General features: G+C 36.8%; 1 protein-coding gene across 6 annotated transcripts in view; it reads left to right on the top strand.

The window, feature by feature from the left end:
• PPM1B (protein phosphatase, Mg2+/Mn2+ dependent, 1B) overlaps positions 1-18,506 on the top strand; it is a 37,409-nt gene that overhangs the window by 5,347 nt on the left and 13,556 nt on the right. For 4 of the 6 annotated variants that reach the window (XM_009325332.1, XM_009325327.1, XM_009325330.1 and 1 more), the window contains 3 exons: positions 5,507-6,370; positions 8,297-8,414; positions 16,821-16,932. In XM_009325332.1, coding sequence (XP_009323607.1) covers positions 5,525-6,370; positions 8,297-8,414; positions 16,821-16,932 — 1,076 coding nt within the window. In that variant the 5' untranslated portion in view covers positions 5,507-5,524. Of the gene's footprint in view, positions 1-2,253; positions 2,362-5,500; positions 6,371-8,296; positions 8,415-16,820; positions 16,933-18,506 lie in introns of those variants that run through there. The other 2 variants (XM_009325328.1, XM_009325333.1) reach the window with 2 other exon arrangements.

Here is an 18,506-nt window from a genome sequence, read left to right on the forward strand (position 1 = left end):
ATTTTTCTAGTGTCTCAGAGGACATGGCTTTTGTCTTCATACTTCCATACCTCAAAAGGGTAGATGTCTTTGTTTCCTGAGCCTGAATTATTGCTTATGTTCCCTGTGTATGAGATAAGGACCTCATGTAGTATTTGTATCAGGTAGGAAACATCAGAAAAGAACATATGTTAGGACTTCAGAGAAGTAAGCCTTGGGTTAGGTTTTTGCCCTGGGAAAGGGATGTCAGCCTTTGTTAGAGACTCACAGCCCTGAACTCTCTTGGAAATGGCTTGGCTATTTATTTAACACTAGAGATGAAGACTGTACAGTAGAGCGGTAGCTAGAGCCGCTGCTTTAGCAGCATATTGCTCAGATTCAGTTTCTTCCATTGCCAGAGAGGGAGAAGGGCCAGTATTTTCTTCCTCCAAAGGCCTTCCGAAAGCCTTTGAGCCTTGGTGATTATTGGCATTTACCAGGCGATTTATTTTTTTTTTAATTATTATTCTTTTATTTTTCCCAGGGATGGGAAGACTATTGGAAGAAGGGAATCCTAGGTTTCCATTCTTGATCTGAAGAATATGTACCGTTTTAGAATAGTCTGTGGAGCATGGATGAGAACTAAGGCCTTCTCTATTTCCAAGGAAGTTTTGAGAATTACAGTAGACATGGTCTTGCAGATTTTGAAAGTTTCAGCTAATAATCTTATGTGGGGTAAATATTTTCACCAGAAGGAAATTAAATTGTTTTCTCAGGCCAAGGGGTGGATCCAGTTGCTGTCTTCCAACTATGTAATGGGAGGGTATAGAGAAGGTAGAGATGTGTAATGAAAGACTAAGAGGCAAAGGACACAAGTTGCACTAATGGGCATTCTGTTTTCATGGTGAATGTGGTCAGGCATGAACTGGTTGCTCAGAGGCTATGGAATTTCCATCTTGGAGATGTTCAAAACTTGACAAGGATCTGAACAGCCTGAGCCATCTTTGGTGTTGGATATCATGTTGATTGAACTTCGAATGGGGTTTGGATTAGATAAGCTCTAGAGGTCTCTTCCAACATGAATCGTTCTATGATTCTGTAATTTGTGAATTCTGACCTGACTTAAACATCATCTAGGTGCTTGTGTCAAGATTAACTTGTATCTAGCCTGGTGTGCTTAAAATAAGAGATGGAAACACCAGGTTAGACCTGTGGTAGGTTTTGCCTTCTGTAGGATTTTTGCAGGTCAGTTTGGCTGAGTCCCATTTTTAGGTGCTCAAGTCTGTTGACTGATCTAGCCTGAGATATTAAGAGGGACAAAACTAGAGGTGAGTACCAGGGTGCTGTTTTTCCAGTGGAACTGTTTTCATTTTGGAGAAAACAGGTAGTGTTTTGTTTGTTGTGTTGTGTTTTGTTTGGGTTTTTTGGTGGTTTTTCTTTACTTTTTTAGCAAAGCAGCTTTAAAAAAAAAAGTTTGGTATGATACCACAAATCTCATTAAAATATCTCTGATTTATGTAACTAATTTGTACATAGGTAAATACACAGCTGAATTTACTGCTAGAGATAGTTGTGTGTGTTGGCACTGCAGATGTGAAGTTCAAATTACATTTGTGCATAACACCTGATAGGAATACACTGTACTTGCCTGTATGCCATGTCACCTGCTTGTTACTTTCTGCAACTTCCCAGTATTTTTAAAATGCTAAAAGTTGCTACTGTTAAAAATGAAGTTTTTAACAGAACAGGTGTTCATCCATTTTGAGTCGTCTTTGTGCCTCGCTGTCACTGATAATTTTCATTGAAAACCTGAGTTTCAATGAGTCAGTGAAATCACTTGTTTCTTTCTTCCAAGCTCACTGAAATGGCTTGACTTTTTCAGCTCGTCTTCAAACCAGTTGCTGCCTTACATAGTCTACATAATATACATAGTGACAGAAAGATTTCTTCTTCCATGTGTTTGGTGTCTTTTATAGGACCAGCCATAAGTTGACTTCTAAACTTACTGTTATTAAATAGGATATGTAGAATATCAAGAATATAATCTTGAATAATATCTTTGTTTTCAGTTTCTCACTCCTTCTGTGCTGTAAGAAGTGAAGCTACTTATGAAATAGGTGAAGCTAAGATGTGGAACATGTGCTTTTGGTGGTTTTTTCAACAGTATTTTTTATTTTATATATATATATAAAACACAACACTTAATACCGAGCTCACAGGCTTTTGCAATTAGATAGGTTTTGATCTTTTTCCTTACTCAGTTGTATGACTTCTTCCACACTTTTGATTTTTAAGAACATAAGGACATACTTAACTCAATTAAAGGAATCTCATACGAGGTCTGAAGTGTTGGAGGACTTCTGTCATTTTGGCAGCATTTCAGTTGTGTATTACATCTTACCAGTAAGAATGTTTTTGTATGCTTTTAAAATAGCTTTATTTTGTGTGTAACTTGTGAATGAGTGCTCATCAGCTATTAAAATCCTTTCACGAATCTCCTTTACTGATGTTACTTGAACTATTAAACTATGGAGAACTTGTTCAGCTCTTAACTGAGAACATCAGCTGCTGAAAGCACTAAGAGCACTTGTTTGTGGTGGTGGGTAGCACTGCCGTGCTTTGCTTTTATGACACCATTTGACACTGATTCTTTTTTTTTTTTTCAAAGCAAAATCAGATATTTCAAGAGAAAGGGTTGTGAAAAGCATTTTGGCTGTGTATCTCACTAAGTAATGAATATCTCATTTCTGTTGCTATGTGTTGCTTCCACTGATTTGCAATGTTGCAAATATTCTTTTCCGATAAAGAAGGAAAAGTAATGATGCAAATAACTGAGCAGAATGTAACTTACTACTTTCACTTGCAAATTACATACAGTGTGAAGCTTACAATGCATAACAACCTTATGTAGTCATTTTGTCTTCATCTTTGCTATCCCAGGTAATATAATTAGAGGCCAGTAGATGGTGACTATAGAGATAAAGAATAAAGATAATACTTGTGGTTTCTTGTGCATGAAATTCGTTAAATAATATCATAAAATTGAATTGATTGGGAAGGTGGGTGAAGTTTAGGATGGATGGTTTGTGTTTGAAAGGGCTTAATGACTTTTCAAGTTGTTAAAAGTACGGAAAGTATTTTGAGAACGTTAGATGGGGGTTTGAAGTCATTCTGTAACTTGCTTTTTTGTACTAGATGTGCCATTAATCGGTGAAATTGGTACTTCTGGTTTTGCTTTATAAAATCCAGTTTGAGGACTATTTTTGTTATATGGAGTAAAATCAAATTGGCAACAACCTTTGAGGTGTTCTCCTAATCATTTGGTTTTACTATAGATTCTGCAGCTGAGGAGGTGTACCTTGTACATGGAATGCCCGTTTTGGAGAGCATAAGAGGCTCAGGACACTTTTTGTCACACAATCCCTCTTTTTTTTTTTTTTAATGGCTACTAAAGACGATTTACTAAGTACAAGACTTGTGTTTATAACATCAGACTTCTTGATAGCAGAAGATTGGTACATAGAGACAACTAACTGTTCCGCAAGTGTAGAGTTCCCTAATAAATGAGAAATGATCAAAAAGTGCAGTAGTATCTCATAGCCAAACTAGGGGGGGTAATTGCATAGTGTTAGCATTTATACTGTCCATGCAAAACCTCAATTTCTAGCTGAATGTTTAAGAAATCATCTTCTCTAGCAAATCTTTCTAAATCTGGAGTCTTATTAGTGTTTTATTCCATGTCAAAACAGATAATTTGAAGACTTGTAATCAGAACATAGCATAGTACTCGAACATAAGAGCTGTTTAAATTCTGGCATTTCTCAGTTGATGCGACTTAGCCAGGTGCTTTCTCTCTAGCTTTTTTTTTTTAAAGAAAAAGTACATCAAGTTATATGATCAGTCTCTTAGAGAACCACATTGCTCCTTTTGCATAATGTTAGTAGCACCTGAATCAAAGGCCATTAAACCTGAATTAAGACAGACAGTAAAACTAGACTAAAAAGTAAACCAGATAAGGAGTCGCTGCAGTATTTGGGGAAGTTTGTCTAAGTAAGACAGAGTGTGAGATAAATTTCAAAAGAGGCATAACTGGTGAGCAAACTGTTGGGGTCTGTGGAACATTGGAGATCCTTGGCACTTCATGGAGGTCACTGCAGCAGAAGTTTGGATTATCTGGGGGGAAGTCCTAAAGTTTACCCTAAGAAGGGAGGTGGGGTGCAGAATTCAACTGTAATCTTTTCCTCATTGCGTTGTACTGTTCTTTTTATCTCTCCTATCAGAGTAAGCTGTGTATTCAGTAAGCTGAAAATGTGTTTAGATGTGGGGAATGGCAGAAGTAAGGATTTCTTAACCTCTTTTTCTGACCTGGTAACAAACTCTTAAACCAGAACTAGACTATCGTGACTCTGCAGGCTTGGTTGGTGGGTACTAATGTGTCAGAGACATAGCGACTGATTGCTCATGGCAGAATTATCTCATTCTTTTTGGGTGAAGGTTGCTATAATTTTCATATCCAGTCACTAAGGGTTTCATGGCGCAGTCATTTTTAGCATGATCAGAGCTTGTGGTATCTGAGTTTCTGAAGTTCTCAGAAAAGTACTATGGGATCCGTGGATTAAAGAATGTATTCTCTGCTGACTTTGTGAAGTGCAAGGTAGTGTAGTGCAGGAAAGGAAGTCACAAGTCCTCTAAAGCTTCAGCATAGATTACTCACATTTTACCTGCCGCTTGCTCTCTGGAGATGTTTTTTTCTTGTATATTTTGAAGTAGGTCTCCACATATTGAAGAACAACTAACTTTCTGTGGATTACTTTCTTCCCTTAGATAGCTCATATCTCTTGTAACTGGATAAATTTTGAAATCAAGATCAATGCATCTTTGAACTTAAAATCACATGTAAACATGAGTGGTTTTTAGGCATGGTAAAAATGGAAATGTTGTTTTACAAAGGACTAAATATAATTTATTAAGAGAATCCTGTGAGAAGTTTTCTTGGATTGAAGTGGGATTTGCCTTCTTGTTTCCTTTGGCAGATGGTCTACATTCCCCTATCGTCATTTTTGCCATGCTTTACAAGAATACAGAAGTAGCACAGTACATGCAAAGCTAGTGAGACCAGTCAGTTCTTATTTATGAAGTACTAGCTTTTCTTCATGCCACAATAAAACTGGAAAGAGACTAGGAGTCATATGGTTGTTATTTTTCCAGCATGAATTAGTTTCTGCAGAGAGAATGACAAAATTGGCAGGGCTGCAAAGGTATGTGAATTACTCTGCCTTCATATGGAGAGCCTTTAATTTTGATGAAGTAGCTCCTTAAAAGACACAACACCTCACCAAAAAAACTCACCAAAAATGCAAACAGGGGTCTGTAAGTTCACACTTCATTCATGTCGTTTATTAATTTTTTTCCCCCCATTATAGTTGTTGACTTCTGCACACGTGCATGCTTCATCACTTTTTTATAAAGAAGAAATGCAGGAAAGGGAGAACAAAGCTTATATGCGGTGGTGGTTTTGTAAATAAGACTCTTCTTCTCTGTTTTCCAGATTCAATATTGCATAAACATGGGTGCATTTTTGGATAAACCAAAAACTGAAAAACATAATGCTCATGGTGCAGGGAATGGCTTGCGTTACGGCCTCAGCAGTATGCAGGGATGGAGAGTGGAAATGGAAGATGCTCACACAGCTGTTGTAGGTATTCCCCATGGCTTAGAGGACTGGTCCTTTTTTGCTGTCTATGATGGTCACGCGGGATCTCGTGTTGCAAATTATTGCTCCACGCACTTATTAGAACACATCACTAACAATGAAGACTTTAGGGCGACAGAAAAACCTGGATCTGCTCTTGAACCTTCAGTGGAAAATGTCAAGAGTGGAATCAGAACTGGCTTTTTGAAAATTGATGAGTATATGCGCAATTTCTCAGACCTCAGAAATGGGATGGACAGAAGTGGCTCAACAGCAGTGGGAGTTATGATTTCACCTGAGCATGTATACTTTATCAATTGTGGTGATTCACGTGCTGTTCTCTATAGGAATGGACAAGTCTGTTTTTCAACACAGGATCACAAACCTTGCAACCCAAGGGAGAAAGAGAGAATCCAGAATGCAGGAGGCAGTGTAATGATTCAGCGTGTCAATGGTTCATTGGCAGTTTCTCGAGCTCTGGGGGACTATGACTACAAATGTGTTGATGGTAAAGGCCCTACAGAACAACTTGTTTCTCCAGAGCCTGAGGTTTGTGAAATTTTAAGGGCAGAAGAAGATGAGTTTATCATCTTGGCTTGTGATGGAATCTGGGATGTAATGAGCAATGAAGAGCTCTGTGAATTTGTTAAGTCTAGACTTGAAGTATCAGATGACCTGGAAAAAGTGTGCAATTGGGTAGTGGACACTTGTTTACATAAGGTATGTAACTGTTTTCTCCAAGCAGCTGTTCTAAAATGATCTTCTGTTTAGATGGGTACAGCGTTAACAGCAGTTCCTGGCCTACTCTTCACCTTCTTCCTCTTCCTTCCCTCAAACTTCTGTACCCATTTGACTATATATTCTTGCTGAAGAATATACCGCCTTATCCTTTTGCCTGGAGAGGTAATAGCAATTGCAAAAATGAAGGTTTATTATTTTCTCAAATAACGCTTGCATATAGTTCCAGCTCTAAACTTTGTTTCCAAATATGAAATTTTTAAAATTAATAAATTCTGTGCAAGGTATTTTGGTTTTCTTTTTGTTCTTTCAAGTTGGGCAAAGTTTGTATCCTTTGCATAAAACCAGTGTTTGCACCATCTCCTCTTCAAGGTATGGTTTGTCTGTCATCTGAAGTGGTGTCCTCAGCTTATTGCTGTAGCTTAGATGGAGAAGCGCTACTCTTGCATCTGAGCTTGCTTGTATTCCTCAAATATAGAGTTTGTTTGGAGCAACTACAGATCGGTCTACAAATGTACCATAGGTATACTATTTCCAGCATTCCCTGAAAAGTGCAACTCCTTTGTGCAACTAGCAAATAGAGTTCCTTTGCTAGGCCACACACCAAACATGCAATTTTGAGGAAAATATTAAAATTCAGAATTCTAATGCTAAAGGGTAAGTAATTTTTTCAGAAATAGGGTGTATTTCAACATAAACTATACATTGTATGATTGGTTTAAATGCCGTGGCTTTTCTGACCAAGCACTTGACCAACCACTTGTGAAAGGATGGTCATTCTAGTATACTTTCAGTAAAACTGAGCCCTGACCTTGTGTTTATTTTATAAAGTGAGATCCTGGATCTCTGCAGTTTGTAATGATATTAGAATGTTGTCCTCTGTCTTCAGGATGTGTATTGTACCACGTAAGATTAACTGCTGCAGAAAATAGGTGTCCCCATATGCTTGGTATGAAAGCAAACGTGGAATAACTCCTGAGTACTTCCGAGGAATCTGACATTAGAATAAGTTCCCTACTTAATTTCTTCAGGAGAAGGAGTTGTTGTGATAGATAATAGGAACTATCCGGTAGGTTGGGTTTACAGAGAACAATATACAGTGACTAATGGCACTTAAATTTCTACAAAAAAAAAAAAGATGATCTTGGTTTCAAAGCAGGAGTTTAAATTATTGTTCTACTGGATCTCCTTCTAAGAGACTTAGACACCATGTTTTTAAATTTGGCTGTGGATTATAATTTTGAAAATTAAATATGAACAGGAAAAGTGGTATTAGAGCTTACTAGTGAAGAACTGGCATTAAAGTTAGTATCTAAAAAAGCTGTTGGCTGATGTTGCTTAGCACATGATAGTCTGTACAGCCAGCTTGGCCGTACTAAATTAATTCATATTTTGTATTTATTTTCTTCAATTTGCAATGTATGACAGAGGTGCATTCTGATAAACAGATTTGTAATGAACATCATGTCTTACATGAATGCTCTCAAACTGAAATAAATTAGTAGCTGGAGCTAGCTATTCTAGTATTCTAGGATAAGTATTCTGCGTTTCATTTTGCAGCATGAGTTGTTTTTTAACTTGGCTTAAGGTAACATTAAATGACTGTAATTTCTGACCTGTTTTCTTGATATTATTTTTAAATGGTTGACATGTAAATAAGTCCATTAAATATGTTAAACTTTAAGACTAAACATACAATAAAAATCAGTAAAATTTAATTCTAGTGAGTAGTTTAGTTGGGAAACTTAGAATTTGTTGTCTGTCAAAATACAGTTTTATTGCAAGGTTTCTTTTTTTTCCCAGGTATCTCTTTAGTACTGTATTTGGAACAAGTAACAATGTGACTAGAATATAAAAATTAAAAATAAGACTAAAGATCCTAACTCTTCTTTTTTCTTTGTCATATAGGGGAGTCGTGATAACATGAGTATTGTACTAGTTTGTTTTTCAAATGCTCCTAAGGTCTCAGATGAGGCGGTGAAAAAAGATGCCGAGTTGGATAAGTACTTGGAATCACGGGTTGAAGGTAAGGAGTCTGTTTTGTTCATTAGAAATGCTGTCGTAACCTTCTTGAGCATGAAAACAAAAACCCTGAAAGGCATGATGCCACTATATGTTGGGTCAAATTCAGGCCTGGTTACAACTCTGAATTTTTGTGTGTCAGGAAAAATGTTTTTAAGCCACGTGGTTAATTTATCCTGGTATTCCACAAGTGTTTCCTTAATGTGAGCTTTAGGTTTTTACTTCTATCTTTACAGGTCAAAATGCAACCACTGACCTTGCAGAGTGTTATATCAGCTAAGTAAATTGTGATATTGTTAATGTCTTGCTTATAAAATATCATTAAAAGGGATACTTGTGATACGTGCTCCCTTTTTTGTGACAGTTTTTGGCAAAAAGAAAAAGCTGTATCAGGTTATCATGAAGGGACAACTTATTCATTTAATTATCCAAGCTTTCTTAACTGTTTCTATTCAACACAGCTGTGAGTTATTTTTTACACTGACAACTGTTATAAATGCATTTTTGCAAATACTTAACCGTATAAATGATCAAATACCTATGAATACAAGAGCCTTAAATCATCCCTTTGGATTCTCAATGCTTACCAAGTGTCTCTGTATGTGTGAATAAAAACCTAGTGATGTAGTTTTGGACTTCAATATTCTGATCACTAGTCCAATCATCTAGAACTTTCATGGAGGACTAAATTTAATTCCTAACCAGTTTCTTTTAGTCACTGATTTTATAACTCTCTTTACTTATCCAAAAGGTTGAATGCAACTTCTTCTCTTAAGCAGAAACAGTGAAAGGAAAGTTAGCTTGACAAAGAATGGAAGACTTGCCCTTGTACATTTATTGCTTTTCTGCAGCATTTTTCATGTCAGAAAAACTGATGTTTGAAGCAGGCTTTCAAACTGTTGCTTCTAATTAAAAATCTTTTATCACTAGTTAAGGCTGTTCTCAGGTCTGACAGCTATATGTAGTGGCCTCCTGGTCTCTTCAATCTTCTCAATTATTCTAGTGATCCAGGTATAGTTCAGTTTTGGTAGAATTGACTGAAGTTCAGGGCTGATATTGAAAGTTTGCCTTTTTTATAATATTGTTCTTATGTTGGCACAGGTTTTTGCAGAAGCAAACCAGGCATGAACTGAGTTCTTGGAACAGTTTGTCTTGCTGTTACAAATGTTGGTAGGATAATACTGTGAAGTAGCATCACTGGAGAGAAGCAGTCGTCAGAGGTTTTGAAAGCCTTTTTGTTAATAATTCTTTAAACTTCCCTAATCTCATCAGAAGAGTACTGAAGCACTGTCACCCACTTATGGTGATGCAACTTCTTAACCCGTTTGTTGGAGCTATCAGTTATAGCAACAGTATTTAAGGAAGGAAAGGGTTTACTGAAGAGAAAGCTGGCTGAGATAACTTGTACCCTTTCTTGACTTGTTTCAGGCCTGGACTTCAATATTCTGATCACTAGATCCAAGTTTAACTGTGCTTCATGAAGAGGTGGTCCCTTTGTAGATGGATAAGAGTCATCTGGCCTTCTTAGAAGTATTTGTTCCAGGTGCTGAGACCAGTGGTTTAGCTTTATGCTATAGTATTGCTGTCCTGATGGTACTTTTCTGTGTTCATGTTGAAAAATGTGATATTGGCAGTCTACAGGACTGTTCAGCAGAGTTCCATGAAAGTAATTTTAAATTTGGGTGCCAAGATGTTTGGGACTTTGCAGGTCAGAACCAGTGTGAAGCCACCATCTTGAGACTGTAACAAGGTCTCAATGACATAAACCACAGCTCTGGCTGCTGACTGCCTGAGCTTGAGCATTTTTTATGAAAGAAGGTATGACTGACCAAATTATCCCAACATGGATCCGGAAACTTTCCAGGCACCCAAGCATGGTGTGTATAATCTATAGAGGTAAAATACTTAATTTGCTTTCTTATGACTATTTGATGAGAATTACTAATATAGGACTGCAGCGCTATCACATATGAGATAGATGCCACTTCTCTTTGTCTTGTTGGTTTTGGTTTATTTGAACGTATGAGACACCCACTGGCTTTTTAACATGTTGTAATGGATACTGAAAGGACTGATTGGACGTGCTTTTATTAGAAAGTAGTTCATATCCAAATCAGTAGCATTAGGTATAAATAAGAAGTAATCTGTAGATCCGAGGAGATCAGAAATCTTCTGAGAGTGTACAACAGCTAACCATTCATAACTTTCCTTAACACCAATTCAGTGTAAAATGCAACAGTGACACGGAAGTGTACATGCTGCCGCTGGAACCCGCTTAGTGTGGACAACTGTTAGCTTTGCCACTTCAGTATAAAAAATTCTCAAACTTATTTTAATGCTAGGAGTGACACTCTAGGTATTTCATCATTTAATTTTTCATTTGCGTGAAACAGCTGTGAAAATCACTCATGTTCTTTGTCTAGATACCTTTTTTATTACACTCTTACTTAAGTAAATGAGGTAGACTTAAACATTTTTTTGTTTGTGTCAGTGTCCCAGTAATCTAGATAGCTGATGTAACAAACCTTAATCTTTAAATATATGTAAGAAGGCCTTCAGGCCAGGATACAAGTTACTTCTGAATGGATACAAGTTATCTCTGAATGTGCTGGTGTTGTGTGTGGTGTCTTTCCTTCTTCTTTAAATGGGATCTGAATGGAAATGGCTTGCATATTTGTAGTTTCTGTTGAGATTAGAGAGAGCTAATGGTCACTTCAAATGGTCACTTCTAGGCCTGTTTCTCAGTACTTGGTTTACATCCCAGACTTCCTAGATGACACTAGTTAAGATAAATACCTGTTATCTTCCTATGTCTGAGTAGAGTACATGAGCTGTTAATAGGCTCTGGGAGAGAGCCAGGAGCAGTTACCTTCACTGACAGCAGTCAGGTGTGCACTCAATGGTTACTGGTTAGTATTCCCAGCTTCTTGGTGGCTCCTCTCTCAATTAGCAAATAGGTGAAAAATGTATGGAACTGCAGGATATTTTATTGCTTTCATAAGTGAATGTTAAGAAGATTAATAGAAAAGCTGTCAAATAACTTCTGATCAGAGTGATTGGATTAACTGAGAATGATGTAGGAAGCACTATTTGCTAGTGACAATGCTGTGTTGTAGCATAACTGAGTTACTACTTTAACGTACCAGAATAACTTCTTAGCAGGAAAAAAAAAAAATTGTCATATTTAACAAGTACTACACACACCAAAAACAAGTGGAGGGTTTGTAATCTGAACTGATGCGGAGCCATTCCGAATGTAACTCAAAATGATTGTTAAGCTTAAGTGCTCCAGAGAAATGAGTTGCTTCAAAGCTTGGACTTCTGTTGGTTCAGCATTTCTTGATTTCCGCCTTGCCCCGCATCAGTTCCCTGTGTCATTCTGTGTTCTGCTAACTGGACAGAGTGAAAGTCCTTTAAATGTCAAGTATTTAGCAAGGAATGAGAGTTAGCATATTTGAGGAAATTCTGTCAAGTGGAGAAAATAAAGGAAACGGACTTCAGGAGAACTTGAAATATTTACCTGTTTTCTAACAAATTTTTGCATTTGTAATAAATTCTATGAAACTGTCATTTTGACACAGTCTCCTTAATTAAAAAAAAAAGTTGTTGGACTGCAATTTTTACCTTACATTTGTGCCTTGAGTATTATTAGTTCAGAAATCATACAGAGAAGCTTGTAACAAAATGTTTCAAACCACTAAGCAGCATGGGGAGAATTGTTTGGAAACATGTTGGATTCTTTTAAAAAGTAGTCTGATTTAAAGGTTTAAGTAGTGAGCAGAAGTACTTTTAACTTAAAAAAAAAAAAAAGTGGGGGGAGAGTATGATCTCAAGTTCTAGAGTAGTAAGGAAAAGTGTTGGAAGGTGGGAACATCTTTTTGATCAGGAAAGGACAACTGCCATAATCAGTTTTGCATTCAACTTTAGACTAAGCATAGTCTGGAAAACAGTGCATAAAAGAGCTGTGCCTGAAAGGTTTAAACTGCCTTTAATTCTAAAAACTTGAAGCCTGGTAGATAAGTTGTGATGTTGATAATATGGATTTGATCATCTCTTCTAGTTATTTTCAAAAGACAGAAGTTGTATTTCTTTAGATGTATTCTAAATATAGTTTACATCTTAGGATAGTCGTCTTCAGGGAAGTATATTTGTTGTAATTTATTTGTAGCTCCGATGTGTTTTGAGGCTCTGAATGTGGTAAGCTAGGCAGCTAAATCCAAGAATCTATGTTCAGTTACAGCAAGTGCTTGTATATAGTGAGACTCTGTAGTAGATTGACTGATGTTTAAAATGCCAGACTAGATGATGACTGTTCCTTTCAAAAGGCAAATAATGGACTTTTTTCGTGTTAAATTATTGTGTGCAATAATGTTTCTTTATCTGCTAAAGAATTAACAGCTCGCAGGTTATGTGCAGTTGGTTGATAGCCAATAACAATTTTATTTATACCTGTAGTAAAAACCTTCTGAAAAAAATCAGCTTGTCTTAGAACTACTAAGCTGCAAAGATGGAGATGTCAAAAATACAAGCTATGAGTTCTCTTAGATATTCTTGTCTTTCAGTAAGTGACTAATTTAAATTAGGGCAACATTGGCACTTAGTATAAAATCCTTTGGGACTTCCTGAAGCAATTTTAGTTTGATCAGTGGTATTTGTTCGTAATGAATGTACACTGTTCAATATGGAATATTTTTCTGTTCTCTTGTGGACCTTAAATTTCAAGCTGACTGGACTAACCCATCAAACCTTCTAGACGACGGGTTTTTTCACTGCTACGCTTGGGCATTTTAAGCTCTGACTTTGAGAGGAAGGCATTGTTTGAGGCATGCTTTTTGTTTGTTCAAAAGCAGTTTAATACTTACACATGTAACACTTGTAGTCTGTCTTTGTACATTCCTAAGTAGAATGCTGAGATCCTGTGTACTTGTACAATGACTTGAGTTAATAGTTCCATAAGATCTTTCCGGAGTTATTAAAAGAGAATTGTTGTTTTAATACCAAAACAGAGGTTTTTGTCTTAACAGAGTTATTAAAAAACCAAACTCAGCAAGTGACAGTTTACAGAGATTTCTCGTGGAAGAACTGTATACCAAAGCTCTTTTGCTAGTATGGGTCTTGAGGTTGATAGGACGTGTATAACTGTATTCCAAAGCTGCCTATTCAAGAGTATTCTGAAATACTTATGAGGTTGTAGTCATAGCTTGTGATTGAGTTATTTATGATGGTGAACACAGCCGTGCTTCTGTGTTGAGTCACTTAATTGGTTAATTTCCAAGGTAATGCAGGTGTTGCACAGTAGTTAAGTTATGCTAGGTCAGTCTTTTCTTACTGCCACTTTCAAATGCTACTTTCTGTTCTCTGTTTTTCTCTGTTTTGTAGAGATCCGAAGTTTGGTCACAGGAAGAGAAAACTAGGCACAGAAGTCAATTAAATTCTCTGATATGTTTCAGTTTATTTGAAAGGGTGTACCAGACAGGCAGTTAAAAAAACAAACAAAAACCTGAAAAAACCCAGAAAACAAAACACACTAACCCCCCAATCATAAATAGGGGCACCTCTTCTATGTAGGCATAAATGGTCTTAATAGTAGATGAATACTCAGTTAATACAGTGAGTTGGATGGTGCATTTTACATATGTGGAATACATACTGTATATAAAACTGATTTGTCATAATCTTATAGCTGGAAATCAAAGGAGATGCTGGAACATGGCAAACTTGTAATGCTGTCTGGTTGGGGACTTGCATTATATAAAATTCGGACATGAGGAAAAATTTCTTTACTGGAAGAGTGGTTAAACATTGGAACAGGCTGCCCAGGGAAGTGCTTGAGTCACCATCCCTGGAGGTATTTAAAAGACGGGTAGATGAGGCGCTTAGGGACATGGTTTAGTGGGCATGGTGGTGTTGGGTTGACGGTTGGACTCGATGATCTTAGAGGTCTTTTCCAACCTTTATGATTCTATGAAAATTGAAATAAAGTTTTGTCTGAGTGTTCAAAATGCTTATCTCCGAGTTAAGTGTTAGGCTTTTAGTGAAAAGTATTTTAGGAGTAAAGTAGACTTCGTAGTGGACTTTCATGCATTTGAATATATGATAATATCAGGAAATGATTCTTTAAGTGTCTCAATTATATTAGCAATGCAGATGTAAAAGTTTCTGCAATTGTGTTTTGCACATTCAAGGGGAAAAAAATTAATTGCAGGGTTATTCTTAACATCATAGAGATAGAGGTGAAAACTTTCTAAATGCCTATAAATCTGTTTCTGAAAATGTTTGGTTTCTTTCTCTAGTGGCCTTTGTCAAACAAACCCACAGTGTGTATCTGCTAACTGATGTGTAATGAAAAAAGGTCGTGCTTGGTCATTTGCTTTACTCTCGGATTTTCTATTAGGAAGCTTTTTTTTTCCTGAAGAGAGGGGACATGTTCTGGATGAAATTATTCACCCTCATATCAGAAAAAGAACAAGGAGATGGTCAGTTGCACCAGAATTCCTGATTTGGCACCTTCTAGCAATGGGGAGAAGATGCTTATGGTTCAGTTCAGCACTCCCTGAGAAGTGGTTATACAGTATAAAGTAAAAGTTTCCGGTACCAAGAAATATACAGCAATCCTTAGTTGTGATTGCTTTAATTCCCTTTTAAGAAGATACAAAAATCTAATGCTTGCATTAATATGTAGTAATTGCTTACTTCTGTAGCCTGCCTTCTTAGTAATTCTTGCTATTTGTCTACTTTCAGTATGTACAGAACCAGATGTGCTCTTGGTATAAAACGCCCTATATGCATGACACATTTCCTATCAGATGTGACTCAGCAAAATTATATTATAGTGGTACAATCCTCTTCTAACTAGGTAGAACAAAAGGACGCAATGTATAAGAGGACTTGTGGCTGACTTGTGTGAATGTGTATGGAAGAAGTGATGAAAATCCTAAGATTCAAGCCTACGTATTCATCTGTCGTTTCCTTTGCTAGCTGTGACTCATTCTTAATGGATGGATGTATGGTAGTATACATAAAGTTTCATGGAAGAATGTTTAATCACTTCTAGTAGTAGTATACCTAGCTTATTCATTGCAGAGATTGTATGGTGCTGACTTAAAATTGGGGCTTAGAAGCATAGTGCCTTACTTGTTACAGGGTATTAAAACTATTCTAAAAGTAGAATTGCTTTTGGGGGCTTTCCTACAGATCTCCCTGATACAGTGCTTGCAAGCACTTTGTTTTTAGTAGTCCTGAGAGAAGCCTGCATACCACTTGCTTTCTAGATAGGTGATAGACATTGAGAGGTTTAAATACCAGTAATCTTGGGAGACAATGTTTAAAGCAGGTAAGTGATGTGCTTTTCTGCTGACTTCAGAAGCTCAAATTGTAGCTGCTTCTGGCTTTAGCTGCAGGCTCCAAATCAGGCATCCATAATATAATCAACTGATTGTAAGAAATTTAAGTGATGTGTTTATCTGGATAGTAGCCAAGATACAGACTGACTGAAGTTTTTTTAGGATTATATTTGAGAGGATTCATTCTTCTTCTGTGGCTCAAACAAAGAATTTTTATCTAGAACAATGTCTACAGGAAATGGCACTCCATTCCTTAATTTAGTTGATTTTCAGAAAAAAAAGTCTTAAAAATGTGGTATGTGCATACAACTACAGTTTGTAGATAACTTAGTGAATCTTTTTCTGCCATGGTGGTAGTTGAATGACTAGAGGCTGACAACTGGCAGCTGATAGTGTAATGCCTATGTGAATGTATACGCAGCTATTACATGTTTGCCTTACAGCAGCTTTGATGAATAAGAACACGTGAAGATTTACTTGAATTTAGGCAGTTCTTTTCCAAGGTAGAAGAACATACTAGCACTGGACTTGTGTGATACTTCTGCTTTGAAAATGGAATACCGTGTTATTAATTATTCATTCTGTTCTATATTCTGTTTTGGCCACTTGAGTGATAATGGGCCATTATATGTGCCTCTTTATTGCATGATGGTCTTAGTGTTTATGCACCGGAGATTCAGGCCTTTGAGAATTCAAAGTGTTACAGTGAAATATGACTGAATTCCTGGGAAGCGTTGACTTTATGGCATGTAACTTCTGAGTATGTGTTGCAATGCAACAGGAAGTTAACTGAAACAGACTCCCAGCTGTCATCTTTTTGCAAGAGAACAGGGTGCTGTCTCCAGGATATTTCATCCAGTTCACTGGAAAGGCAGGCCATGGATTTTAATAGCTCTGTTCCACCATGCAAAGGCTGTTTACTTAAAATGTGAAGAATGTTTTCCTGATTACATGTGACTTTTTCATAATGTCTCTGTGAAAAAGTGATAGTATCTTGTATTTTAGCATCTTAAGGAATGGGTGATATTAATTCAGTAATCTAAGGCCTTCTTCTGTTTTTAAATTAGAAATTATGGAAAAATCGGGTGAAGAAGGAATGCCTGATCTTGCTCATGTTATTCGTATTTTAACTGCGGAGAATATCCCTAATTTACCACCAGGAGGTGGTTTAGCTGGCAAGTGAGTACAGTACTGGAATTTCTTGAACTGTTTAGTTCACTGAAACAAATACTTTTATTTAAATGTTTTAAAGCTTTCTTATTGTAATAGCTATACTCAAAGAAAAAGTTGGTTTTTATATTTTAAGCTAGTTTACTTTTTGCACTACATAAATATTTGTGTCACTGTTCCCATTCCAGAATGGTAAGAGGAAACAGATTGATCATATTCTGGTACATAACATACCAGTTTACTATTTCCATATGGCCATTTTAAAAAGTAAAAAATATTTATTCTTGGCTTTTTACTGCTTTACATTTGTTAAGAACTATCAATAATGTAACCAGAACATCAAAATACCAGCTCAGTTTTCTTGATGTCGTGTTCCCTCCACCACCTAGTGTCCATAATAGGTTTGGGTCAATGCTTGTTTGCTCAGCGAACATTCTCATAAGAAAATTGTTTTTCTTTGTTTTAGTCTTAAACTGAACGTTAGAGAAGGAAGAGTATTGAACTAGGATATGCATTTTAAAACTTAATTGGAATAAACATTCAGGAATGACATTGGTTTTCTGGGGAGGCTAATGGTGATGTTCTAACAACCTATAATTTAAGGATTTTAATGAACAGAATTTAGGATTGCGTAAACAATTTTTAATCTAGAATTCCCCAAACAGTGGGACCCATTATTACTCCTTAGCATAGGTCATGTTGCTTCTGGAATCTTTGTATTTTTCAAAATATGAAGTCCTATCCTCTGAGTTTTTGTGTTTACATCTATTTTCATTGTGTGTACTTAATGAGCACTGTTTGCCATGATTATTTTTCTTCCAGCCTTGAAAGTACCTGTATGTTCTGGGCCTTTTTGTCCACTTGTGTGCATTCCAGGCATTCAGAGAAGTTGTGGTGTGCCTATTCTTCTTAGTGCCTCCCAACTGCTGAATGAGTTGGTGTGTGTTGTTGTTTTGCTCATTTATAACTGCATCACATGCTGCTTCGTTATTCTGGAACCTTTGCATATAAATTCTAGTTAAATTAGTTGTGACCCAGGTTACATTTTTAATGGGCTTAGGTTCAGAATTTGCCTTTTGATGCCTTTCTCTCCATTTTGACTTTTAAAGTCCTGCGTTACAGAAAACTGACTTCAGGAGGCGTACCTGCAGCTTCTTTTAAGAGAATTGCATGCAGTATTGAGTAACTTTTTCCTGGCCTTCAAACTTAGGACAAAGACAGGCAGTGATGTATTTAGTTAACTTTGCTTGCAGGATTGAGCTCCTGAATGGAAGTTTTAAAAAAGTTCAACTACATAACCCTAAACCACATACCGTGTAACTTAAAGCTTTGGTCCTAAAAAGAGAATATTCTTTGTTGTGAGATCCTTATCCTGTGATGTTACCAGGACGTGAAGAGTTCACACTTTGTCCTTCTGCTGAACTCCAAGACCTAGAATCATAGAATCATAAAGGTTGGAAGAGACCTCTAAGATCATTGAGTCCAACCGTCAACCCAACACCACCATGCCCACTAAACCATGTCCCTAAGCGCCTCATCTACCCGTCTTTTAAATACTTCCAGGGATGGTGACTCAAGCACTT

This window comes from Pygoscelis adeliae, unplaced genomic scaffold, assembly GCF_000699105.1.
Source record: "Pygoscelis adeliae isolate BGI_AS28 unplaced genomic scaffold, ASM69910v1 Scaffold96, whole genome shotgun sequence".
In the NCBI taxonomy this organism is placed as follows: Eukaryota; Metazoa; Chordata; class Aves; order Sphenisciformes; family Spheniscidae; genus Pygoscelis; species Pygoscelis adeliae.